Source organism: Meriones unguiculatus, chromosome 6 (genome assembly GCF_030254825.1).
Source record: "Meriones unguiculatus strain TT.TT164.6M chromosome 6, Bangor_MerUng_6.1, whole genome shotgun sequence".
In the NCBI taxonomy this organism is placed as follows: Eukaryota; Metazoa; Chordata; class Mammalia; order Rodentia; family Muridae; genus Meriones; species Meriones unguiculatus.
Window position 1 is genome coordinate 101,617,265 of NC_083354.1, and position 26,026 is coordinate 101,643,290.

A 26,026-nucleotide genomic window follows, 5' to 3' on the forward strand; every position below is an offset into this window, starting at 1 on the left:
GCCCTCTTGCTCTCTGTTCACTGTGCGGTTTTGTGTCATGTCTTCTGTTGAATGCTGACGGAGTTAAGGACATACTGGTGACATGACTGGGCCACCTGCTGGGGTGGAGAGGAGCACACATGGGTACAGCTATGCTTGTGTGAGCATGTGCTTCCCCCATGGAGGAGTCTGGGGGAGAGGAGGAGGTGAGCAGAGAGCCTGGCAACGTTTCTGGAAAGCTGCTGGACGTGGCCTGGTTTCCTTGGATGCCATCCCAGAAGCTCCCTGTCCTGTGCACCGGCACACAGGTGCAGTGGCTGTGCAACGGTGCCGGAAAGCTTTTCTCCGCGTGCCATTATTGCAGTGGTTCGGGTATTCACCATAATTTTAGAAATTAAGTTGTACATTATCCTCTTCTCCAGTCAACACCTTCAATGAAAGCTAGCCTCTGTCATTCCTGGGTGGACTTTGTTACTGCATCTCATCACTCATGTGGCTTCCTCTTCCTGTGATAATCAGAAGTCTGACTCCTTTCTAACTCTAAGGCTATGTGCATATTGCACTGTTTTTATAGAGAGGCTGCTACAGTACCTGTTACAGGCTAGGACTGTGTCTCAGGCGATAAGGAGATGAGAGAGTCCAGTGTGGTAATGGGCATCCCAGCATCTGGGCCAGACAGGAAGCAGTCTAGTCCCTGAGCACACCTGCTGATTAAACAGAACCTATTTAGGAAGTTTGAGGACCATCCCATTCTTTTTTTCAAATAAAGTTCTGATTTTCATATGTTTTTTTTAACCTTCAGATTGTCTTGCATATAACACAAACAGTTGGTTCAAGGTACTCAGATATTCAAATGCAACTGTCATATCCTCCCTGAACCAGCAGGGGATTCGGTGTAGTCTGAACGTTATCTTCAGACTGTGCAGTCCTTGGAGACTGAAGAAAGGAGGGCTAGTATATAACCCCGCAGAACAGTGTGCAAGCACCGGTGGGCTGTTGGGAGACACCGAAGGTTGTCCAGAGAGAGCCGTGTGCAACTTGGCCCCTAGAAATCTTCATTCAAAAGGGGTTTGGATGCAGACAGCTCTTTTACAGGTGTGTACGCACTGACACTGACCTCCATGTCCAGTGTCCAGCCATTCACTTCCCACTTGCACTTTTATTGACTCTCTTTGGATGTTTATTGAATCTCTTTGGATGCAGACAGTTCCATTCATCCTAGTTAAATTTCGTCTTGTTATTTGGAGCCCAGAGTAACAGCGTGTTGCAGTCCTCCTGGTCTTCATTCTGTGACGGCTACACGGAAGTGTGCCTCTACATAGGCCTACGAGTCTTCTGACAAATGTAGCTCAGCTCTAGCTCACAGCTAGAGATACAGAAAGGAGACGGGTCATTCCCCAGGGATGGAGAAGACACTGTCCACTGTCAGTACCTAATATTCTGGGTCAAAGTTCACAGTTGAACATAAAAGTCGAATGTTGTTAATAAGATCTAACAAGCTGAAAACATTTTAGGGACTCACTGATTGAATTGGAAACTCCTTCTGTCACTGTCCCCTTTTCATTGAGAGACAGGTGTGACTGATGGAAGCCATGCGTTCTCATCTGGACCACAGTCTATTAATATGCGTGTCCATTGCTGTCTGGCACGATCGTGCCCGGAGAGCCCCGCTCACTCTCACGTGCGCTGGGCTGTTCTTTTGGACAGAAGTGCAGTTGTGCTGGAGGTTATCCTGAGCCTCGGATGTTCGCTCTTTCTTCTTACACAGGCACTGGTGTGAAAGAACAAACAAAGAAACAAAAAACAGTTCTCCATTGGAAACTGTGATTTGTAAACAGCAGCATTTGAACACTCAGGCTGACAAACTGTGACCTGTGGCCCAAATCTAGATTTACCACCTGTTTTTCTAAATTGTTTGTGTTTGATTTTGAGACATGGTTTCACTATGTAGATGTAGCCGAGGCTAGCCTAGAACACTCTCTGTACACCAGGCTGGCCTTGAACTCAAGGAGATCCCCCGACCGCTGAGACTAAAGATACGCGTCACCTTGCATGGCTCTCTTAGTTGTTAAAAGGTTAGCGGGAAATCAAAAGAAGACTAATACTGAAATTCAAATTTCAGCATGTGTCAAAAAAAAGGTCACTGAAACCAAGCCTTGTGTTTCTTTGTTGCCAGGGGCTGTTTTTGCTCCAGTAGCTTTAGAGAAAAAGCCGCCCAGTTAGAGCATCACCCACAGAAGCAGGTTTGGCTTACCTGGGTCCCTGAGCCCTACCCCAGGTGACACCCTCAGAATCTCCGGAGCCATGCTTCAAGAATATGCATGTTAAGCAAACTCAGGGAAACTCTCACCTAGACGAAGCACTGAGAGCCGTGAGAGTGACCCCAGGACCTGGGAAAGGCAATGCTGCGCTGCTTTCCTGGCCATGGTCCAGCCTTTCAGTCTTGGTGCAGTGTTGTTTACACTGTGTGGTCGGGGTCACAGCTCTCCAGATTATGGAGAGAAGGTCACGTTAGTTTCTTTGGGCTGCTGTTAACAGAATATGGTATATTGGTGGAATCAACAGGAATTTGTTCTCCCACAAATCAGGAGTTCAAAGTCCTGTTCTCCCTTCCTGTCCCAGGCCTGTCTCACAACACTCTGAGGCTGATCTGGGGGTCATACTGCCACCTCCTGCTTCATCCCACAGCGCCCTCTACCTTTCCTCTCTAAGGATGCTTCTCATGGATTGATAATCGAAGGTGCTCGAGATCAGCAAAAACCCTTTTCCAAATAAGGTTATTATGATATGAACGTGTCTTTTGGGGCCACCATACAGCTTGTAATCATTACTCTTTAGCCCAATAGCCTATCCAATTCCAAGTCATAAGATTTTTGTGTCTTCATTTCTGGTCCCGCTTGTGCCATTTTGGTTTCATTCTGCCACGGAAATCCCTTACTTACACATTTATGATGTATTCCCACTTGGAAAATGTTAGAATGTATTTCTGAGCCAGGAATTGGGGCTGTAACGTCGCCAGCACTGTCATTTCTATCCCCCGCTTCTTCCCTCTGGCCACGTTGCTCTGTACGCCCTCACAGCTCCTGCCTTCTCCCTGAGCCTGTGCATACAACCCGTCCTCCTAGAAGCCTGAGCCTTCACGGTCATTACGTGCTCCTACCATTACACTCTCCTAATGTGTAGGTATGTGTCCGAGCCCGTTTCAGTGCTGACCTTCCCGCAAGAAGTCAAGAAGCTCTTTTGTGTTGTGTGTGACACTCTGGGCCTTCTGCATACTCTAAGGTCTCTTGAGTACGTTGTTCTGGCTCCACATGTCCAGCATCTTTAAGTCAGGGAGATACACTGAGAGAGACAGTGTGGCGCAATGGTTAAGGACAAAGCCTCTAAATAAAACCCTAGGTTCTCGGCTAGATCATTGAGCCCCTCCTTGCAGCGGTCTTCCACCATAAACGGTGCTATAAGGATCACATGAAAACGTGTGTGTAAAGAAACTGGAGCATTATGAACTTGTAGGTTACTATGGACTTCTGTTTCCTGATGGTTAGTTAATACAAAGACTTCTGTAAGTGTCACTATGTAAACAAGTGTTCAGTTTACAGCATCACCTTCAAACCTGACACCAGAAGCAGCCACACAGTGTTTTTCTGTTCAGATCCTCTATTTATAATTTCCAGTACTTACATCACCAGTAAGAACAGATGTAAATCAACAAACCTTACTCTTGTGTTGGGTGTCAGTGTTGTTAGGAATTCAATCTGGTCCTTTTTGGTTCTATTCCTTTTCATCAGGCATTTGATTAGTGGTTATGTAATGGCTTTACGTTTAGTGGGTGTGGTCAGAAGAACTAGCTACAGTCAAACACTCACCAGCCCGAGGTTACCAATGAGTGGAGACTTTTCTGAAGCCCATCAGGGGAAACAAGTGCCTGGGAAAAGGAACAAATCAGGAATCCTACCAGATGGTAATAATATTTACACAGAGGAGGGCCCTTGTGATACCTCCCACTGAAACAGCCATACAGAGAATCATTTCCTCCGTGATGTGTGCTCTGACAAGCTCTGCTGTGAGGCTGGGACTCTCCAGAACACACAGCTTGCCATGACTCCAGGATTTGCCCAGTTCTGCAAGGTTCATAATGGAGAGGCTGAGGGGACAGAGAGCCTCGAGCTGCTAAGCCAGTGTTTCTAAAGATGGTTTGGAATGCATGTTTCCCAACATATAATACTAGGTTTTTTGGCAGAATGCCACATAGCATGTGAGCTTTCAAGTTACCAGGTCTAGATATCATGGTAGAAAGTCAGCAGACAGACTGAGGATGAGGAGCAGCCAGGGAGCCACTCACAGGAGCTGCTGTCCTTGTGTCAGGCAGCAAGAATTGTCCCTGTGCCAGCGCGGAGACCACTCTTCTGTAGGCCTTGATATCTTACTCAGGGCTTTCTCTCAGAGGTACAGGCATAGTTTTGTTTTGTTTTGTTTTAATACTGTCTGACTTCTGTTTGTTCTTTAGTGGCTGCCTTGGCTCCCATGTACACTGTCCCGTAAGGTTAATCTCTAAGGGTTAATTCTAAAAAGCCAATTTAGCTTGTTATATAGTCCAAGTACAATGCATTAACAGGAAAAATAATTTTAAGGATGCCATTAGCTGTCAGTCTCGTCTCCTTCCAGCTATCCACCAGGGGCGCCATGATAGCAGCAGCCATCCTGCCTTGCATGAACATTTTCAAATGTTCAAACATTTCCCTACCTCTGTTCCTCTCTGTCTCTCTACTGCTTTGGTTGTTTTATCTACAGATGACAAATTTAATTAGTGGTTCCTGATTAGTTCTTTTTTTTTTTAAGCTGTGAAATGAATGATGGGAATCTAAGTGTTGGCAGCAACTTCCATGATAGTATAGACTATGATGAGGCTATCACAGTTGGAAAACAAAAATTCATACAAAATATAAAAAGAAAAAATTCTAGATTTTGGTGAATTATTTCATTAGCTTATAGTAAGTAAAGCAGATCACAAAAGAATCAAAGAATCAAAGTCAGTGAAGATTACACAGTGCCGAATGCCTGCTGTTCCCAGGCATCCTCACTGGTGTTCTAAGCTGTGTAGCTCTTCAAGAATTTAGCACTTCTAAGGATGTGTCATCGTCACCATTGATTCTATAACTCTACCTTCCAGACCAAACCTTAAAATAACTCCAAACAGGGGTAGGTGAAAGCTTTATACAAAAGGCTTGACGTTTATGTTACTAATAAGAGAGAAACATTGCAATTATGGACCACTTAGAGAATTATGATAGGATGACCCTCCAAAGAACCATCATGCAACCATTAATGATGGTGATCATGGAGACTCCAGCCATCAAACGTGATGGTCACAGACACTGCATGGAAAAGTTGTTTGAAATGTGAAGTTTACAAAGTTGAAAATGAATGTGCATAATACAAGTGGGAGAGATGTTAAAGCCAACTTTAAGGCCAGCCTGATCTACTTCTACTTAGCAAGACGCTGTTTCAAATAAACGAACAGACAACAAACTAATGAATAAATAATAAATTCAATATATATATATATTTTTTTTTTTAAAAAAAGAATAGTCTTTGAGCTTGTCTACCTTCTGTATTATGTCCCCATCCCCAGGAAAACAAATAATTTAGGCAGTTTCCCATCTAAGGCAACATTCATGAATTGTGTATTTCACTGTGGAGTTGTTCACAAAGTTTTGAAAGGACTGTTCAGTATTTGTTTTGTTTGTTTGTTTGTTTGATTGTTTTTTTTTTCCAGACAGGGCTTCTCTGTGTAGCCTGGGTTGTACTGGACTCCCTTTGTAGACCAGGCTAGCCTCAAACTCACAGAGATCTGCCTGCCGCTGCCTCCCTGAGTGCTGGGATCACAGATGTGTGCCACGGTGCCTGGCGAGCTGTCCAGCATTGCTGTGAACACAGTGTTCTTTTCTTGTTTCCGCTCTGTCACTGTTCCCATACTCTGAACATATCACGAAGACAACCACAGGAGCGTTTCCAGCAAATGAGTCACTTAGAGTGTTTGGTGGCTGCACTTAAGTCCCTTCTAAGTACAGTGAATACACGTCTACAGGACTCAGTGCAGTGAAAAATAGCTTGCTGACAATGCTTTACCATGTACTTTGCCTTCAAGCCCTCTCCATGGTATCTCAGCCGTCACCATTACAAACACAGCAGAAATTGGCCAGTGAGATGGCCAGCTGTTCTCATCCACGCTCCTGCCCAGATGCAAGTGGGAAGAGTCCACTTTTAAAGCTATTGCATATCTTTATGTAAAGAGAAAATGAAACAGAATCACAAAGTTTATACTTATTTACATACATTCTCATTCTATGCTGTTGATGTAGGCTTAATGTTTTTTGCTTTTTTTTTTTTAAGAAAGATCTTTTATGCTTCATAATAATAGCAAGAATATCAACAGCTTTATTGGGACCTAGCCCCCTGCCCCCTCCCCCTTTTTTTTTAGCTTTTAAGATGACAGGAACAGTTGAGTGGGAGGCTTCCATTTTTGGGAGGCCAAGTAGAATGGTTTTCCATTTAGTTTTTCTAACTTAAAGCTTAAACCTCTAGGGCTTATACATAACCACACTGATGAAAGATGCAGAGAAGACAAAAGACTGGTCAGAGACTTCAGGTCACATGTTTTCTCATGGAATGCTAAATTCCTGGGTTTTCATTTTGTTATATGTAGTCTAAGCCGAAGAAGCTGGCCAACTGAAACTACCAAGCTCCAGGAAAGCCAGTCCTTGCCAGAAGGCAAATTCTAGCAAGGTAAGATCTTGCACAGCATCCACTGTACTGAAATGCCATAGAAAGTATGTGGGTCCATCCTGCTCTCGCCAGAAGAAGGTTTGTTGGGAGCCCAGATATCTGCTCTGTGAAGCCATGCGGAGGCATTCTAGCATAGTGTTTCCTCCCTATTGGCAGTGTGGTTTCTATGGACTTCAAAGAAAACTCAAGTAGCCCTCCTTGCCAACTGTTCGCAGACCCAAGGAAGACCTGGACTTCTGCCCCACCTGGCAGCCACAGTATTCTCCACTCTAAAGAAAGGCTATTCCTGTTGCCTGTCGTAGTTACCTTTCTTTTGCTGTGATAAGGTATTGCCAAGGTGATTTGTAGAAGGGTTTATTTGGGTTTTATAATGTCAGAGGTTAGTGTCCATGACCACCATGGCAGAGAGCATAGCAGCAGGCAGACATGCTTGGCACTGGAGCAGTAGCTGAGAGTTTAGATCTTGATCTATACCCACAGGCAGAAGAGTGATAACTGGGAATGGCATGGACTGTTGAAACCTCAAAGACCCACCCCACTCGTCCTCCCACCAGGCCACACCTCCTAATTCTTTTCAAACAGTTCCATCAGTGGGGGACCGAGTATTCAGCTATATGAGCCTGGGGCCATTCTCATGCATAAGAAGATTTGCTGTGTTATGAATACACAGTGAAATTATGAAAGAAGAGTAAAATCACATCGTTTGCAGGAAAAAGAAGTAAGCAAAATAAACCAGATCCAGAAAGACAAATACATGTTTTCTTTCACATGTTGAATCTAGATTAAGGAAAAAGAATGACAGAATGGAAAAATCATTTGGAAAGAAAAACCAAACCAGTGGGAGGACACAGGGAGACAAGAGATGAGGGGATATGAAAAAAGAATACATATACATGAATGTTTTATAATGAAGCCCATTCTTGTACAGTTATGAAAAGCCCAAATAAAGAGTGAAATTCAGTCTCATAACATAATGCAAAATGGTTTCAAATAAAAACCACTCACAATACAAAAAACCGGGATGATCTCAGACTGAATGAAAAATCTAAATCAGGACAAGCCAACACACTAAGGTGACAGGGATGTGAGAATTACCTGACGGATTTTAAAGGTGCCGAAAGTATTTCAGTTAGCAATTACAAGCATGCTTGAAACAAAGGAAAAATAGGCTCAGCCAGAAACTGATTTCTGCTGAAAAACCCTAGAGTCAGAAAAGTAGCGGCGAAATATTTTTCATGTGTTCAAAGAGCTGTCAATCCAGCTTCCACAGCCAGAGAACATACACTCAGTAATGAGTCTAAAGTCAAGACACCCTTTCATGATGGTAGCTGGAGGATACGTCCCCCTGGACCTATCTGAAGATACTGTCTGGAAAGTTATCATAATAATAAAAGAAGGAAAGATAGGTTATGCGGCATGAAAATATGTGTAAAAGTAGTTTTTCCTCTCAAATTTACAAAATCATGTTGGGTTGAAACAAAAAGTATGGTGTGCAGGAACGCACAGAGAGAACATCTTAAATCACTGAGGAGGCAGGAAGGACGTGATGGCCAAGACTTCCGCCTTTCATTTGAACGAGGAGCACACCTCACACTGTGAGGTGACATACAGTTAATGTACTAGCTAGAGCATCGAAAATCTATACAAGGTGTGGATAATTAAAGATAACCTGAGAGGTAATGGCACATCCCTTTAATCCCAGCCCTTAAAAGCAGATGCAGATGGATCTCCAAGTTTCAGCCCAGCCTGGTCTGCAGAGCCAGTTCCAGGACAGGCGAGACTACCCAGAGAAAGCCTACTTTGAAAAACAAAAACAAAACCAGAAAGTGTCCTACATTCTAGACCACAAAACAAACCTCGAAAGGTTTTAAAGACTAAAGTCAGATACCATAATGAAATTAGTTAGAAGTGAATTATAAAAAATAGAAAACTGTTCTGACACTTGGAAACTGTAGAAAACTCTTCTTTATAACCTCTGAATTGCTGGTAGGGGTAACTTAGCCTTAGAAAGGAAAAGTCTCTGATGGTTAATCAGTTTCCACCCAAAAACCCAGTGCGAAGAGAACTAGAGTAATAACTCAGTAAAGAGCTTACCATGCAACCATAGGGACCTGAGTTCAATTCCTAGAACCCACATTAAAAAAAAAAAAATCCAGTGATGGTAGTGCATGCTTGTGATCACTACAGGCTGAAGGCAATTTCACAACAAACTGTTGAGTAAGTGGACTTTTGCAGGGTCATGCATGTCAACCATGTCTCAGTTCTTCCTATGTTCAGCTACTTGGCTTGTGTGCTAGAGTCCTAGTCCAGGGCGGGGCAGGCGCTAGCACAGAAGCTGAGTGTGTGCTGCTGGGGCAGGATAGGGAGGTGAGGCTCTAGCGTAGCAGCCGTGTACTTAGCATGTAGAGACTGACTCTGCATTTCACTCAAACAGTCCCCTTCACCGTCTTTACAGAACTTGCTGGAATCTCCTAAGGTTCTGATTTCATCACAGGCATTCCATTCTGCTGGGAAGGGAGCAGGTTCAAGGTGGAAATGGCTGCTTGGTTCGCAGACATTTTAGAGAGAACTGAACTGAACATTTTTAACACGGACTATCTGTCATTCATGCAGTTGTAGGGCTCATCATAGGGTCCAGCTAGCAGACGCTAGATTTCAATAAAGACTGGTTAGGAGGTGGGGTGAGTGGATGGGAGAGTGTGTGCTGATAGATGTTTGTCAGCTCGCTGCCCAGAAGAAAACTGAAGCCTCTCTTTGTATACTTGTTTTCTCAGCAGATTAGTCTAATATCCAGTTGGGATGATGTGGTAAGAATTGCCTGTGATCAGCCAGCGTGAGCTGACCCCATCCAGCTGAGGACAGAACTGATTTAAGTAGAGCCATTAGCTAAGTGTCTGTATCTTCTGATGCCAGACTTGTGTAGTCCACTTCAAACTGTAATGAAAATGTGGGCCTTGGGTTACTGCCCAGTCCCTTTCCATTTATATCAGTACAGAGATCCGGTGAGAATCAGTAGTTGGTTTAAAATAAACTCATAGCTTTCCTAGAAAGGAAAGTTTGGTTTATTGCTGGTGGAAAGACATATATAACAGCACTTTACTGCTGTCTGACTCGGGGTAGAAGCTGGTTAATTTTTCTGTTTCCTCTTGAGGGTGATTACTTTTGGGAGATAGTCACAAAGGCCACAGTTTCCAGGTGATTTCATACTGTGGTCTTGTTTCTCAGTGTAGACATTTTGCTTCTGTCCTGAGGACACAGAAAGCATTTCCCCCCTCACTGTACCTGCAGTTGCTACAAAATCAAGCTCAAAGCTGTTGTTGCAACATGTGCCCTTGGGCCACAGTCTCTACTTGCTTTGGCAGGGTTGCTTTATTCCAAGGATTTCTGTACAGTTTTGTTGCTATAGAGATTTCAGGTGAGCTAACCTGTATAAGAAAACCTCAGGGGATCGAGTCTAGTTTTTTCTAAAGCTCTCCATGACTAGCAGACCCAGATATTCTTAGATTTTGTACTGAGTCAAGGGGCCCTGCTTACAGGGCTTTGATGCGCCTGGCTCCAGAGTGTCTTGAGACAGTAATTTTGTGAATAGGCAAAAGGCAGAGTGCAGACTAGGGAGTATCTGGGGTATTAGTTAACCTGCTTAGGATTGTTTTCTGTGGGGCATTAGACTTCTACTAACAAATTTATAAATACTAACAAATTTACAAAAAGTAGACGAGAAATTACTAATTCAAGGTCATCACTTATTCCCATTTCAGACATAAAAGATGTTGTTTTCTTTGTGCTTCTTTCTGTGTTTCCATACCTTCGATAGTCATTATCACTTTCATGATTAAAAGCCACACATGAATAGGAAAATGAAGCAGCTTTGTTGATTTTATAGTTTAATCAGTTTTATGTGTATAACATACTATATAGTCTAGAACTTAAGTTGAACAATAAGTCCCCTTAACTGAAACAAATCTAACACGATTGCCACATGTTTTCGTGTAGTTATTTTGAGAGTGGACAATGGGCAGACATTTCTATGAGTGAAACCAAATTAACAAGGCTTGCTTACTAAGAAATTATTAGTCAACTAAGTTAATTACAGGTCTTTGAGAAATGACAGGTTTGTGAGAATTTGACAAAGGTCAAATTCTCTAAGCCTCTGGGATGGACTAGCACCTCAGAATACTGGTATATGACGTTGCTCACTGGAATGGATAAGAAAGGCCAGGTTTCAGGGAACTCTGGTACAGACCTTCATCTTGGAAAGGGACTTCGCTCTCTGTGCTACAGCTACCTCACAAATGACATTCAGGTCCCACAACCCAAATGCCCTTTTCACTACTACTTTCAGCAGTCAGCCAGGGGTGGTATAATTTAGTAACTAAGTGATCATTTTAAAATAACTTTTAAACAACTCTAAGGGGCCCATGTAGTCAAAGGTATCAGCGATGTAGGTCAACATTATTATCTCTCTTCAATTCCAAAGGAAAGTCACAGCAAGACACCTATGGTCCCACAGTGATGCCAATCAGGGGTGTGGGGTCAGCCTTGATGGGGAAGGAACTGCCCTCCTCCTTTCTGTCTGTTGCTTCTTTCTCGGTATCACAGGTTTACTTACAAGGAGGAATGGTTACTTGTACACAGCAGGGATTTGGCCATGGAGACACTATGTCTGACTCAGCTTTAGAACTCCAAACATGTCCATTGTTCTCTCCTGCCAGTCTTAACAGCAAAGTCGTGGAGAAGGCGTGTGCAGCCTGACTCGGTGGCCAACCTTGGATCAGTCCTCAAATAGGGATTTGAATCCGATAAGAAAGACCTAGGGGGATTAATATGACTCACCTTAGGAAGTAGCATACTGTAGCTGAAGGAGGTCGAGTTCTCAAGAGAAAAGGAGTAAGTAGTATGAAATCAGAAAGCCCACTAAACTTTTTGTTTAAATCACTAAATGAAGCTGTCATTTATCATTTCATGTGAAAATAGTAATTACACAAATGAATTGTTAGTAGTAAATGTGACCATAATTTCACTAGTATATATCAGAATTTACCTGACCTCCAGTAGACAGTAAATAAAGTATAACTATCATTTCTTTATTATACCCAAGAGGTTGAATTCACAATTAGAATTTTTAGTATCAACCATACCAGAGACTTATAAAGTTCTGTGACATACAAAAACATTATCTTTTAATTATCTCAGTCTGTTTGTGTTGCTATAAAAACAAACAAACCAACAAACAAAACCTGGCCGTGGACACCTTATCAGAACCTTCCCCAATGTTTTGGAGACTGGGGAGTCCAAAATCAGGGTGCTGACCCCACTCCCTTCCTGGACTATTCTGTGCTCTCAGCTTGCCATCTCGTCTCTCCTATCAAAGAACAGCGAAAGGGTAAAAATTGTGATCTCCCTGCCTCAATCTCATGGGACCACAGGGGTTTGAATCCTGTTCATAAGAGCCCTGTCTCATTTACTGCCTGCCTCAGGCCCCGCATCTTAGAGCTATCACAGTGGGTCTTAGTGAATTTGAGGACTCATAATTTAAAGCCAGGTATGTAACTGTGAGTTTGGGGTATTTTCCCCTTCTCTCTCTCTTTCTCTGTGTGAGTGTGTGACTGTGCATGTCTGACTATGTGTTGATATGGAGAGTCTTCTACTAGATTCAGTTAGTCGGGATCTCTGAATAAAAACAAGAGCTTGAAATATTGCTAGTCTCCCTCCCAGGTTTCTCTTGGAATCCCCCATCTCTGCCTTCTGAGGCTTGAGTTCAGGCAGGCCACCATGCATAACCCAACGTTTCCCTGAGTTCTGGAAATCTAACCTCCAGTGCTCACACTTGTAAGTGCCAAGTGCCTCTCTGGCACAGGTGTGTAACTGCCATCCAGCAGCAGATTGTCACAGTCACTTAACACAGGTCTAGTGTCTCAGTTCCCGTGGGTCAGGAAGCTGAGCACAAACTGTCTGGGTCACCCACTCACTCGAGTGCTCCCTCCTCTGTCTGGCAGCCCACCTGCGGAGGGACCCTCCTCCAAGCTTGTTTATGGGATTCTCCTTGGGTGGTTGATCTGAACATCACAGACAGTCGGGTAGCCAGGGATTGAGGATTGATTGTCCATGACATTCAGATCAACCGGAATGCTCGTGTGCTTTAGGAAGCCAGCATTTTAACAGGAAGGTAGCCAGTTTTACTTGGACTAATCACAAAACTGATATCCCTTCACTTTACCCTATCCTGTGGGTCACAAGCAAGTCATGAGTTCCCCCATGGGAGTAATGGAAGATGAGGATCGTTAGGGGTAGTTTAAAGACTGTCCACTATACCAAATTCTTGACTGAAGTAGTTTCTGCCCTGTTGTAAAGGAGTATTTTGCTACGGGGAAGGAAAACTAGCTGCCCTTGGAGTAGGGGCTCAGTGGAATTTCATGGCCCATCAAAAGTCATCAAGGCTGAATATAATTGCTCAGCATGTACCCAAGAACTCCAGGTCAGCATCCAAGGGAGATACTTGCACCAGCTTCCTTAGTAGGAAGTAGGCAACTTGTAGAGTCCACCAATGGTGGAGTCAACAAAGCAAACAAGTATAGGTGCCTACTGGAATGTTATTGAGCCATAAGAGAGAACACAATCAGGACATTTGCAGGAGCAGAGTCTTGAATGAAAACCATGCTAAGCAAAATATGCTACATTCAGAAAGACAAAGGCTGTATTTCCTCTCATGTAGAAACTGAGGCTTAAAGGAGAACAGACAGAGCAGTGTGAAGGAGCAGTGAGAGTAGCCCCTGGACAGACCAAACCCATGCGTCACTGTATCCTCCCCCCGCCCCCGCATCCAGCACCAATGTCCCCCACCATCCCCCACTGTTGCCATGGCCAAAAAGAAAGGCCGAAAGGGATGCTGAAGGAGATAAAGACAAGGAGAAGGGCAAGCCACAGAGAAGATCCACAAGGTTATCTGCTAAACCTGCTCCTCCAAAGCCAGAGCCCAAGCCTAAAAAGGCTGCTGCTAAGAAGGGAGAGAAGGTACCCAAGGGGAAGAAAGGGAAAGCTGATGCTGGTAAGGATGCGAATAATCCTGTGGAAAATGGAGACACCCAAACAGACCAGGCACAGGAAGCCGAAGGTGCTGGAGATGTCAAGTGATGTGTGTGCATTTTTGATAACTGTGTACTTCTGGTGACTGTACAGTTTGAAATACTATTTCTTATCAAGTTTTATAAGAATGCAGAATTTTGAGAAAAAAAAAGGAGAAAACAGACAAGTGAAGAGGAAGTATTGGGAAGTATTGGGGATGAAAGAGGAAGAAGTGGGGAGATGAAAATAATGGTGGGATGGGTGTTTTGGGAGGAGGTATGAGCAAAGTAAATTATGTGGCATTTACTCTATGCAGCTAATATGTACCAGTAAAAGCTGAAAAAAGGCAGCAACGCCAAACATTTTATTTAATCGGGCTACTCAAGGTCTAGTGAGTAATGAGCTGGTTTAGAAGCCTTCTCCGTTACTTTGCTCGCCCCAGCATTCCCGGTATGGTGACTCACTGATAACAGATGTCAAGTACTGAAAACACAGCTTTCTCTTGTCCTGAGAAACAGTGTAGCGGACCATCTTCCAGCCTGGCGTTCAGAGTGGAGGAGCAGAGTCACGTACTTGCTGGGGGCTGGGAGCCTAAGTCACATTCTCCAGACTTGTGTCATCTATAAGATGAGGCAAAGGCACCATCAGATTTAAGACGGCGTTGGTTTCCGTCTGACACGCAGAGAAAGCTACCTGATAAGCACGCAGGATGTTGATTGGTTAGAAGATGTGCCCTGATCTTAAGCAGGTCAAAGAACAGAACACTGTGCTTCGGAATGGATGAACTCTGGTGGCAGCCTGCCTTCATGAGTTTTATATAAAGCCCGAGTGAGATGGCATTCCCAAAGCCCTCTGCACGTAGCACCTCTCACACTGCAAGAAGCCAGCAAGCAGGCTCTGACAGTTCTCATTTTATTATTGGCAGTTACACTTGTCATCTTGCAAGTCCCTAAAACGAGCCATTATGTTTTGCTTTCTTTTCTGATATTTGAAGCTGAATTCACCGGAATGGATCTATAAGGCTATTGTCAGTTTTTGTAAAGGACTGGGTTATCAGCAAGATGACTGTATCAAGCCAGATGATACATAATGACCTGCAGTTCCAGCTGAAATGCTTAATGAGTATGACACTTTGGCAAAGGCCCTTTGGTGGGAAGTGGGCTTCCCACTCCTCATCTCTTAAGTGAATGTAGAATAAAGGCCCAAATTATGCTTAGCAGTTGGGAAGGTTGAGAGGCGCCCTTTCTGCTGCTCTGTTCAGCCTGCCTGCGCCGGTGATAACCGATAATTTGGTGACTGGCTGAGCAATTGCTCTGCGGTGAGCTGAAGGAAGGCCTTTATTCACGAGGCTGGCAAGACTTCAGAGGGCAGTGAAGGCATATTTGAAGCAACACGATGCCAGTGCAGTTGCTGGGGAAGCTCGGCTCTGATAGAGCACCGCGGTAAGCCAAAATCTGTCCAGGAGGATAGCTGCTAACGAGGCTGCGGAGCCCTGTGCACCCAAGCTGTAAGGAAGGTCAGCCGTCTGCTGCGTGTCTCCTTGTTGACCTGAAAGACTTGAAAACACCGCCCCACCGCCCCCTGTGTCCGTAGACACTAGTGCTTGAGACGTTCCCAGCTCCTCATTGGATGAAGGAGGTTAGGTGAATATTGTTTAACCTTTAATGGAGATGTGCAATACTGCCAGACTCTGGAAACATTTAAGCAAAAATTCCCTGTTTTGCAATTGTCAGAAGTAAGCCCCGTGGTCCATTGTGAACGAGGCAGGTTCTTCTAGGTGGGTAACCTGATTTCCAGACCGGGCATCGTGACACAGGAAAAGACAGGAACGCTGGTCTATGCTAGGTGTTCCTCAGTTCTGTCTCACATCTGGGGGCAACGTGGAACTTCCGTATTTTCTGCCCTTTTCACATGCATAAACATGTGTCCCTACACTCTAGGTCTGAATTACCTAGCCTGTAAAATGAGCGCAGTGGCTCCAGTGGGACTGGTGTGAAGCTAGGAGGACACCATGAGTGGTGATAGCACCACTGAGCAGAAGCTCCTGTGTTCACCTACAAGGTTCAAAGGGACTTGGTCTGCTCTTAGGAGTGAGATGTGCACTGCCCGTGAGTGTCTCTTTCCTGGTCCCCGATACTGCCAAGGCATTCATTCATATTGGGCTGTGTGAACACTCTGTTGAGAACCACGAGCTTAGAGAAGTTGGGGGCCGCTGTTCCTCAGCAGTCTTGTCTGTCTGTCCTCCTAAGCTGGACCAGTTCTGTTCCGGGTTTGTCTGAAGTGCTTTGTTTGATCTCCGTTTCAGGAGAGGTCCAGAGAGGAACTGGGAAGGTCAAGGGGATGGACCTCTCAGACTGCAGTGGGTGGGTATAACTGCTGCAGTGCCTCTATCCATTACATCTGTTCTTGGCATCCAAACCTCTGTTGGATGTACATTTGGCTAATTACTACTAATCCATTTTGGTTTCTTTTAAACTAATATTCAGTATCAGCAGATTATACTGGGTTTTCTAAAGTGACAAGCCTCCCCCATCTCTGTGAACAGCAGAGATGTGCTCCTGCCATTTGCTTTGCGTCCAGTGAGAACTCAGGAAAATGAGGGCAGATAGTTGATCACCAGCATTAGAGAGCTAACACACCTCGCTCCGTGCACACCATCTGCTCATGTTAGCAGAGCCGGCTCGACTGTCCTTCCCTAGACCCGTGGGCCAGTTCTGTTGCTCTAACAAAATAACCCGAGTTACTTTATAAAGAAAAAAGGGTTCTGTTTTCGTTGATGGTGTTGGAAGGCTCAGTGCAGGGTTAGCTGGCTCATTGCTTTGGCCTATGGTATGTAGCACGTGTTGATGGAGGGTAGGGCAGAGCGGAATAGCCAGCCAGGAAGCAAAAAGGGAAAAGCCAAGAAGGACGGGGCTAGCATCTCCTAATTCCTGTCAAGGGCGCGTCTCTGAAGAGGTCTAGTGGTCACCCATAGTGCCCTGCGTCCACAGTACCTCCCATCAGTACCACCCCGAGGGCCAAGGGCCTCTGTGCATGGATCTTGCAGGAACAGTTTTCCACACTAGAAAACAGTTGTCCACAAAGGAGAACGGTGAGAACTTTCAGGACTTGAGCACTAAAGACTTTTCTGTCATTTACAGAATCCAATGCAGGAAGAAGTATTACACAGAACTGTCCCGGAATGCTCAGAGTTCATATTTCATGCCGGATGTAGTCATTTCACATTTATACATATCATTTAGTATTTTCAAGTTTTGTGAAGTTGTTTTTTTTTTTTAAGAAATAATTACTCAAGTTAATTTTGTACGGTTTTAGCATGAAAAACATGACAGCAGAGCTGTAGGTACACCTTTTCGAAACCTTTTGTATATTCCTTACACTAGTAAAGGTGACACAGCACTGATATAAAGGAAGGGCCCAAACCGCTAAACACCACCCTGCCTGGCCCCGCCTTCTCGGGCAGCATTGGCAGTGTTAGTGAACGCCGTGGCGCGGTGGTGAAACCCAGGAAGCACAAACACTGGGAATAGAGAGTCAGGGAAGACTCTGGGTGGACGGCGGATAGTAGATAGGCTTCTTTCTCATAATACAGCACAGCATTGCAGTGTGTGGGGCTGACAGGGGGCCTGCAGCAGTGGGCTTTAGGCTGGGTGCATCTGGGCCTCTTCCTGATGCAGATTTGAGGCCGACCCACATCATGCCAGGGAGCAAGGGCCTGCAGCTGAGAGGGGTGCAAAGGCCCCGCATTTCTTCTCAGCTTTTCCCATCAACTCTGCAGCCAGTCTGGGGCTCAGCTATTCTCTGGAGTTACTCTGTCTGGGAAAGCTGACCGCCCCAGTATGGACAATATTATTTTTTAAAATTCCATAGCATTGTGGCCTCTGTTTCTTTGCCTCTTTCTTCAGCAAATGCCCCCTTAGAGAGTAAAATGCATTTTCCTCTTTAGAGTAGGGGGAAGAAGAATATTCTTCAGAGCCACATCCAGTCCCCATTGCTTTTAAAGAAGGGGTGATGTTTGACACCAAAAGGCATCAGTGATGAAAGCCACATTTAACTTGTGTTGTTTGGACTGAGCCCTGGAACCAAACCAAACCAGTTTTTCCTGTGTGTGTGTGTGTGTTTCTTTTTGTCTGAGTGGCGCTAAGCCCAGAAGCATGTTTGCATTGCCAAGAGATGGCTCTAAATATAGAGTGTGGTGGGGAAGATTGTTTCCTTATGCAGGCAACTGGGGTGTGCTCCTCGGCCGCCACCCTCCAGCAGGAAGTTTGGCCGAGCTGCAGCCTGCACCGAAGAATGTGGAAACATGAGCCTGGGCAGGGTGGCTTCGCACACGTGTCTCCAGCCAAAATATGCAGATCAGCCTTGCTGGCTGTTTTGATTCTCTCTGACTTAGGAGCGTAATTAAACACACAACAATGGGCAGCTTTGAGCGACTGGGATGGCAGCATTGTCTACCCCTTGTTTAAACACAGATTGTTTATAAAGGTACAAAAACACTGTGATGCCTTGCTGTAGCTCTCTCCCAGCCAGCTTTGAAACCTGAGTCCTGCTCACCTGTTCCTGCAGACTGTGGCTTGCTCTTTTACTGGTTTGCTCTTCGGTGGCAGAACAGCAAGAGCACTGGTGGGATTTAGAGAGCTGTCTGAAAACGCTGACTTGAAACAATTGCTTTCTCCAGAAGCAGAGCCAGAGAGCACCACAAAGAACTGAGGTTCAAAACCCCCTACTGTTCTCTTGCCTTCAGCAATTAAGTAAAATAGACTTTGAAACCTCAGCTCATAAATCGGGTTGCCCCAAAGGGATGGAGTGAGCTGGTTTGATCATTGTTTTGGTCTAGTTTCTTGGTAGAGCTTTACTTTATCTCGCTTTTCTTTTTCATCTTTTTTTTTTTTCCTTGGCAGTGGATATAAAGTGACAGGGTTTGCAGATTAATGTTGATTTGGCTTTTATGGTAAAAGCTTATTATGCCTCAGGAAATACTGCAAAGTAGCCAGTCCACATTCCATAATGAAATCATCTGTGCTGAATGCATTACCATTGAGTAATTAAACTCAGCATGTAGTTGGTTCTAAAACTTTACGTTTCATAACAAGAGACTATTAACTCAATATCAAACCAGGATGGTATCATCTGGGAGAGTCCTGCTGACAGCGCTTCCAGCCAGTAAAATGGCAGTGTATAGCAGCTAGCTCCAGAATCACTGACACGTGATTGTTGGGAAAAAAAAAATACAATTCTGACTTCAAAGGGATAAGAGATTGTTTATTGTGGACACAGATTTAGCTTACCTCAAAATCCGTGTTCTAACACAGAAGCAGATTATGAAGCCTTTATAGTAACAGAAGAAAGAAAGCCATAAATCAAAACCCTTTTACAGACGTTAGTGGAAACATTACATGGGCAGTTTCAAGCAAAGTGGAGATACCTCCACTAGAGGCATCAGGAAGTCGATGACACTATAAGCCTTTGGTTGGTGTCTTAGGGTTTCTGTTGCTGTGAATAGACACTGTGACCACAGCAGCTCTTAAAGGGAAAACATTTAATTGGGGCTGGCTTAAAGTTCAAAGGTTTTAGTTCATTGTCATCGAGGTGATACACAGGCAGACATGGTGCTGGAGAAATAGCTGAGAGATCTGCAGACAGCAGAAAGAGAGAGAGAGACACTGGGCCTGGCTTGGGCTTCTGAAGCCTCAAAGCCTATCCCCAGTGACACACTTCCTCCACCAAGGGCATACCTAATAGTGCCGCTGCGTGTGAGCCTACGGGGGGCATTTTCATTCAAACCACCATAGCTTGTGAGGGCTAAATGTCTGTACTCCAAAGGATTTATTTATCTTTGGTTGAAATGACAATATTAGTGCACAAACAGAAGAGAACAATAAATGGCTATATGAGAGCTAAAGATGGCCCAGGATACTTAGGCACAGGGCTTGATGTCAGTTAACCAGCTTTGGGGGATGTCCCCCTTCACAGGCTACATTAAGCAGCATGCCTGAACATCCGTGTCATGAGTCTCCATGTGCACTACTTCAAGGCAAATAATACAAGTACATCAAAGGCTTTTTGTCCATCCAGAGTGGTTGTGATTTATTTTGCTTTACTTGTTTCTTGGCTCTTTTTATGTACTTGTATTGACTGCCTTGTCACCTCCCTTGGTTCCTCACTTTGCTCAAATTTTATTGAGGATTTTTTTTTTTAATTTCGTGTTCAAAAAGGAAATTGGGCTATAGTTTCCTTACCCCTAGCTTTTGTGGTAGGATAATACTGGCTTTGCAAAGTGAGTTTGGCAGCATCCCTTTAAAGCCTTCCTATTTGATAAAGCATTTTAAGAACGATGTCTAATAGTTCTTAATCTAGAGTTCACAGCGGAGAGTCAACGGTGAAGAATGAGCTTCAGTTGAGGCCCCAGATCAGATTGGCCTGTGGCCATGCCTTGACTATCTTGATTGATGATTGGTCTGCAAGGGCCTAGCTCACTGTGCATGTGTGGCATCAGTCCCAAGCAATGGGTGTAAGGTAGCAGGACAGCAGGTGGACAGCGTTCCTCCATGTTTTCTGCTGTCACTCCTGCCCCGATTTCCCTTGGAGATGCGTTGTGACCTGGACACGGGCGTAAGCCCTTTCCTTCTCCAAGTTGCTTTTGCTCATGGTGTTTATCACAGCACCAGAAAAGCTGGCTATAGCATGCTCCATTGTTAGCTCTTCTTACACAGGCTAGTTTCCAGTACTCAATCTATCTGGACCTAAGATTTTCTTTGATCATTTCAGTTTTTGTTGTTGTTGTTGTTGTTGTTTTTTTCAATTTCAATGCTCAACTTAGATAAATTCAGGCTGTTTCAGATCCTTTGGTAGGCCACATGCACTAGAAATTTATTGGTATTGTTTTCCAAAAACTTTCCCCGACGATCTTCCTTATTTTGTTGGTATTTGTTTTAATGTGTCGTTACTGCCCCTGAAAACACACTTGCCTCATAATGAGTAGCCAATAAATAGTTCCTGCCAAAAAGTAGATTCCTCAGTTGACGGGCAGTTAATCGTGTCAAAACAGGCAAGCAAGACAGGTTCGCGTGCTGGAAACCAACCAGCATGCTATTTCTGTGTGACTCTTTAAAGGTCTCTTGTTCTGCCACTATGGGTAAAACCCAAGAACAGAGCAGGCTGACAGGGACGGCTGCTCTGAAGAGGACACAGTGCTCCAGCAGCCAGCTTCATCTTTGCCATGTGACCATTCCTTCAAGACCAGATAGAAAGTCTTAAAATTCCCGCTGCCCCGCTTTCCTCTACTGAACATCCAGTGTAAGATGAACTAAAGGAAGCAACACTTTTCATAGAGTTATATGTTGTAAGGCTAAGCATTTGCTCATTCCGGATTTGTTAGTTTGTCGGTGCTGTTGTATTATATATATGTGTGTGTGTGTGTGTGTGTGTGTGTGTGTGTGTATTATTTTCTGAAGGTTTATTTTGAAACAGGCACCCAAAATGTCCTCAGAGACTCCACTTAGCCCCTCAGAGATGCACTGCCCCCTACCGGGACCCCGGTGTAACTCTTAAGGCTTGGGCTTAGAATTGAGACCTGATAAAAGTTTAGGCTATGAGATAGGTAATTTTTTATTGATTCCACATTGAAATGAAATCTTCCACACCTTGTGCTTTGTGTAATGCATTGCTAATGTTTACTAATCCTTTTCTTCTCTTCTTCACGGTCTCTGCTAGAGCTTGCAAGGCTCAGTGTGACATGGCTTGAGTGATCTCTGGGCAGGACTGTCATATGCTGCCCTTCTGGGTCATGAGTGAGCAATGGCACTGGGCCAGCACTATTGGCAGCCCGACCTCTTAGTAGAACCTTCTGCGGAGTTCTGCAGACTCTCTGGGCTGGTTGCAATCGATGTCACAACTGCCTGGGAAATGTGCCAAGAAGGAATCTGCTAGGCCGGCCTAGGCTGAGTAAAAGAGGAATCCCCAGACCCTTGCCCACTCAGGAGCACAGTTGAGTAGAAGTTTCAGGACATAGTGCTGAATTCAAGCCAGAAGTTAAGGTTTGTGTTAGCAGCAAACTTACTTCTCACAGCCATTTGTACCCAGGCAAGGAAAGATCTTCACACACCTGCATTGATAACTCCAGCCTCATGGACTTTAGCCTCAGAAGTCACCCTTGGTCATGGGGAGGTCTGCCTTGTTCTGTTACTGTTATCGCCAGGATGGGTCACTGGTACCTACTTATACCCACAGTGTGCAGAAAAATTGTTGCCCGTATTTACTAGATGCTAAGTGTGTATTTATGAAATACAACTGTGGGTCAGATGCTAGGTTCTTCCTTTGCATTGAAAAAATAAATACAGTTCCTTACCTAAACAAGTAAACTCTCAGTCTACCAGATGGGTGACGGCCATTTCCCACGTGCTGGTAGGCCTCATCTATACTGTACCTGTGAGCATCCTCCTGTGAGCTTGAAAATCTCTATATTGCTTTCAGTGCATAAATGCCATGTAACTGCTTATTCTACTGCTTTGTTTTGGGACTAATGACTGAGGGAAAGTTCTGTCTGTGCTAGGCACAGATAGTTATTTTTCAGGTCTTTCACATTCATGGCTGGTTATTTCCATTGATGTGGAACCCTCGGTACAGAGGGCTGGCCGGGGTGAACGAGCATCTTACTCATTAACCAGCTAGATACTAAATTGCTGGGGCTTTAGTTTTTGTTTTGAGCTGCTGTCACCCAACCTAGAACAGTGGCTCAAGAGGCAGGCTTGAAGAAGTGTTAGTACCACGCTTCTCAGCAGGAGCTGAATACTTGTGCTCCCTTCTGGTCCTAATTTTGTCTTCCAGAGGAGTCTAAGAAGCTGGAAAAGATGTCTTGAAGCTAAACAGCTCCTTCCCTTCCTCCCTCTTTTCTTCCTTCCAGAGTTCACGTCTTTCCTAACTAACACACATTACTCTTGAGGTCCAGTCTTCCTCTGGAACTTTGCGGCAGCTTGTTTCCCAGCCAAGCAAAGTCTTGCTGCTTCTTACAGTCACTCTCCATTCTCCAGCTCTTTCCAGGCCAAGAAGGATGCCATTTACACAGTGGTTTCAGATGTTGCTGGTGAATTGGTGTGCATGCATTAGACCTCAGGAAAGCCTTCCAGAGCAAAGTTAGCACTCTGAGGTCAAACGGTTGATTTCCTACAAGCTTAAGGCACGATGCCAGGGTTGAATAACCTGTTGCCTTGGGTACCTGCCAGCGTATTGTTGATCTGTCTGTTTAAGGAACCCAGGAACCCATCATTCTCTTTTTCACTACACACATGCCCGTTCAAACATGGCTCCTGAGAGTGCCTGAGTTAGGGGCGAGTCTCCATTCTGCAGTGACTTGTTCTGAGTACACATTCACTGTGATTTTTGGAAGGGGCATCTCTCTATCTTGGCCTGTTTCTGACAATCCAGGAAATACCACTGACATCTTGCTATAATTTGGATGATCCTATAAATGGAAAGTGAGATTCACATAAGCTTTTGCAATTTATAGGAGTTAGAAATGTTTTTTGGAACAACTGTTTTCAAGCCCCTAAAAAGAAGTCAAAGGTTTTAAACATCCCTCTACCCCAAGTTCCTTGAAATGGGACAATGTCCATTATCACTGGAGTAGCTTTTGTCGTAACTCTTGAGGCCACCATGAAGACTTTTCATCAGCTTGAGTATTTCTCCAGTAACATTATCTCTGTTCATTTCAATGTTATAAACAGAAAGAGTCACTTTTAACCCTTTGCCCTCAGATCTACTCCTCACTTACACTGTTTCAGAAGTTTTAGGTCATGTAAAATAAAATGGCAGGGGTCATCCAGGTGACCCAGCAGATAAAGGTGCTTGGCATCAACAAGATGCCAGCTTAACAGACCGGAGCTTGAGCCTCAGAATCTACAGAAAGATAGGAGAAAGTTGATTCACAAAGTTGTCCTCTGACATCCAGACATATGCCTTGGTATTCATGTTGTAGTATACACACACACACACACACACACACACACACACACACACTACTCACACAAAATAAAATTAAAAATTTTTTGACGAATGCAATGCAGACTGAGGCTTTCAGCAGAATTAAACTGAGTTACTTAATGTGCCTACTATTTGTGGTAGAATCTCTATTTAAATCTCACAAACAGAACTTTTCAATTAAGTTGAAAACAAAATATTATGAAAGCGTTGGCATGTTCTAGGGTAGCAAGCATCTTGGTTGCATCTTGGTTCATGCTCCCAGACCACCGTGGCTTACCACAGAGCTAAGCCATAAACTGGATTTAGCAAGTCTCCAAAACTTGACTAGACATCAGAATTGGCCCCATGTGATTAAAAACAATTCATTCAATTACCCAGTTTCTTCGGGCAGAATGTTAGAAGCACTGGCATCGAGGAAACAGATGTGGAAAGCCCAAATTAAGCATATGTGTTAGGAAGACAACATATTGTCAAGTAGCATAAACTAGATCTAGGATTTCACAGCAGTTTTCCAACTCGATAGTGCTTGCCCTTCCAATGGAAGCAAGTGCTGCTCCGTGTGACAGAGGACTTCATGGGCGTCTGGCTACAATCGCAGCTATGTTCTCAGTTCCCAGTCCTAATGACATAGACTCCTGATACACTGATTTACTGGGCCAGCCGCAGATACAGGAAGCCTTCCCTCACTCAGTCCTGTGACCAGTCCCTGCCAAGGCCAAGGTCAGTGTCACACACAGCCTTTGTCAGGCCTGAGCCTGTGTGACTCACAGTATGTCAAAAGTGCAGCACTGAATAGAACAGCACAGGCAGAAGCTGAGGTTCAGAATCTTCAGCATCTTGCAGAAGGCTCGGAAGTAAACCGCACCAGAGCGAAGATCGGGCGTCAGATGCGGTGCAGTATTTCCAGTGTTGGAGGAGTACTTAGCTCGGCCCAGGCTTCAGAAAGGTTGAATGAGGAATGAGGAACATCGGCACACTGTGGAGTCCCAGCACACACAGCAGGTCTCAGAACTGGGCTGGTGGCTCACTTGGTAAAGTGCTGGCCATGCCACCTTCTTGTCCCAAGTCTGGGGCCCCAGAGCTCAGGTAAGAAAAGGCTAGATGTGGCAGTTTAGAGGATAAAAAGGAGGAGGATCTGTGGGGCCTGCTGGTCAGCCAGTCTAGTAGAAACGGTAAATCAGAGGTTCAATGGGGGGGACTATCTCAAAAAAAAAAAAAAAGACCTAGACTATGACGGAGGAGAACACCTGCCTTTCACCTGTTCACACACAGCTCTGCATTTGTGTGCACACAGCACCACCCCTGTGCTCTCTCACGCTTTACTTAACCTTGAAAGACGATCACCTGTGTCACTCCCATTTCCCCACGTGCACAACTCCTCCAAGCCACTGCCGTGTTCATGATCACCCCGGGACCATGCTTACATGAAGTTACATTTCTCCCAAGTGAAGGCCTTGGAGCACAGAGATGGCGCGCTGTGCTTTTATAAGACTCCGTTCCAACATTATGGCACCGTTTACAGTCCTCACCCAGGCATAGCACGCCCAAGTTCTGGTCGCCAGGCTTGTACCAGGAAATTCAATCTGCTTCCCCTCGACCAAAGTTCATTTAGTCAGCTAAGAGCGCTTGAGAGGATGTTGCTGTGTCTCTCTGAAAGGCTGGCTTGTTTCTGTCCTGCACACCCTTGAGGTCAGAGTCGGCTTGGTTCGGAGGCTTCTCTTCCTCTCCTGAAGAGGGCACGACTACAGTCTTGATTCCTGACCTTGCTCATGTGCTCTGTATTTACTGGAACCCAGAGGCTAAAACAGCAGTTTCAGAAAAAAAGTTTGCAGAGTAGTTTTTTTTTTTTTGTTTTTTTTGTTTTTTTTTTTTTTTTTTTTTTTTTGTGGACACACTCTCATTTAGTTCTGATGTGATATGCTTGTTGGCAAAATTGATGGTGGATTTTATACGTGTTCTATTCTTTTTATAGTCTTAAGATACATCCTTTATTGAAAACATTATTGGAGGAAGGTGGCCAGTCTGTTGATCCTGGCTGTAATCAGTCTCTTAGATGCCAGGTACATACATGGGTACATCTCTCTGTAGAGATTTCTTCCTAGAGCTAGGATTCAGCTGTGTGGTTGGCCCAGCCCCACCAACCCAAACAAAGGAATTTCTCTCTGTACTTGGCAATTTTGAGATTAAAAAAACACACACTCTCCTTGACTGTCTTTATATA

At 44.5% G+C, this 26,026-nt stretch overlaps 2 protein-coding genes across 2 annotated transcripts in view; both read left to right on the plus strand.

The window, feature by feature from the left end:
* Positions 1-26,026, plus strand: part of Znf704 (zinc finger protein 704) — a 183,253-nt gene that overhangs the window by 70,644 nt on the left and 86,583 nt on the right. The window lies entirely within an intron of this gene.
* LOC110551016 (protein TonB-like) lies at positions 159-25,630 on the plus strand. The gene is made up of 2 exons (XM_060386087.1): positions 159-328; positions 13,524-25,630. The coding sequence occupies exons 1-2, from the start codon at positions 159-161 to the stop codon at positions 13,894-13,896; spliced, it is 543 nt and encodes a 180-aa protein (XP_060242070.1). The 3' UTR covers positions 13,897-25,630.

Excerpts from the sequence above, each read along its gene's own strand:
- LOC110551016 (XM_060386087.1), top strand. The coding sequence starts at position 159 with ATGGAGGAGTCTGGGGGAGAGGAGGAGGTGAGCAGAGAGCCTGGCAAC. Across the intron at positions 329-13,523 it reads GCCGGAAAGCTTTTCTCCGC|TGAGAGTAGCCCCTGGACAG; the intron begins GTGCCATTATTG and ends GTGAAGGAGCAG.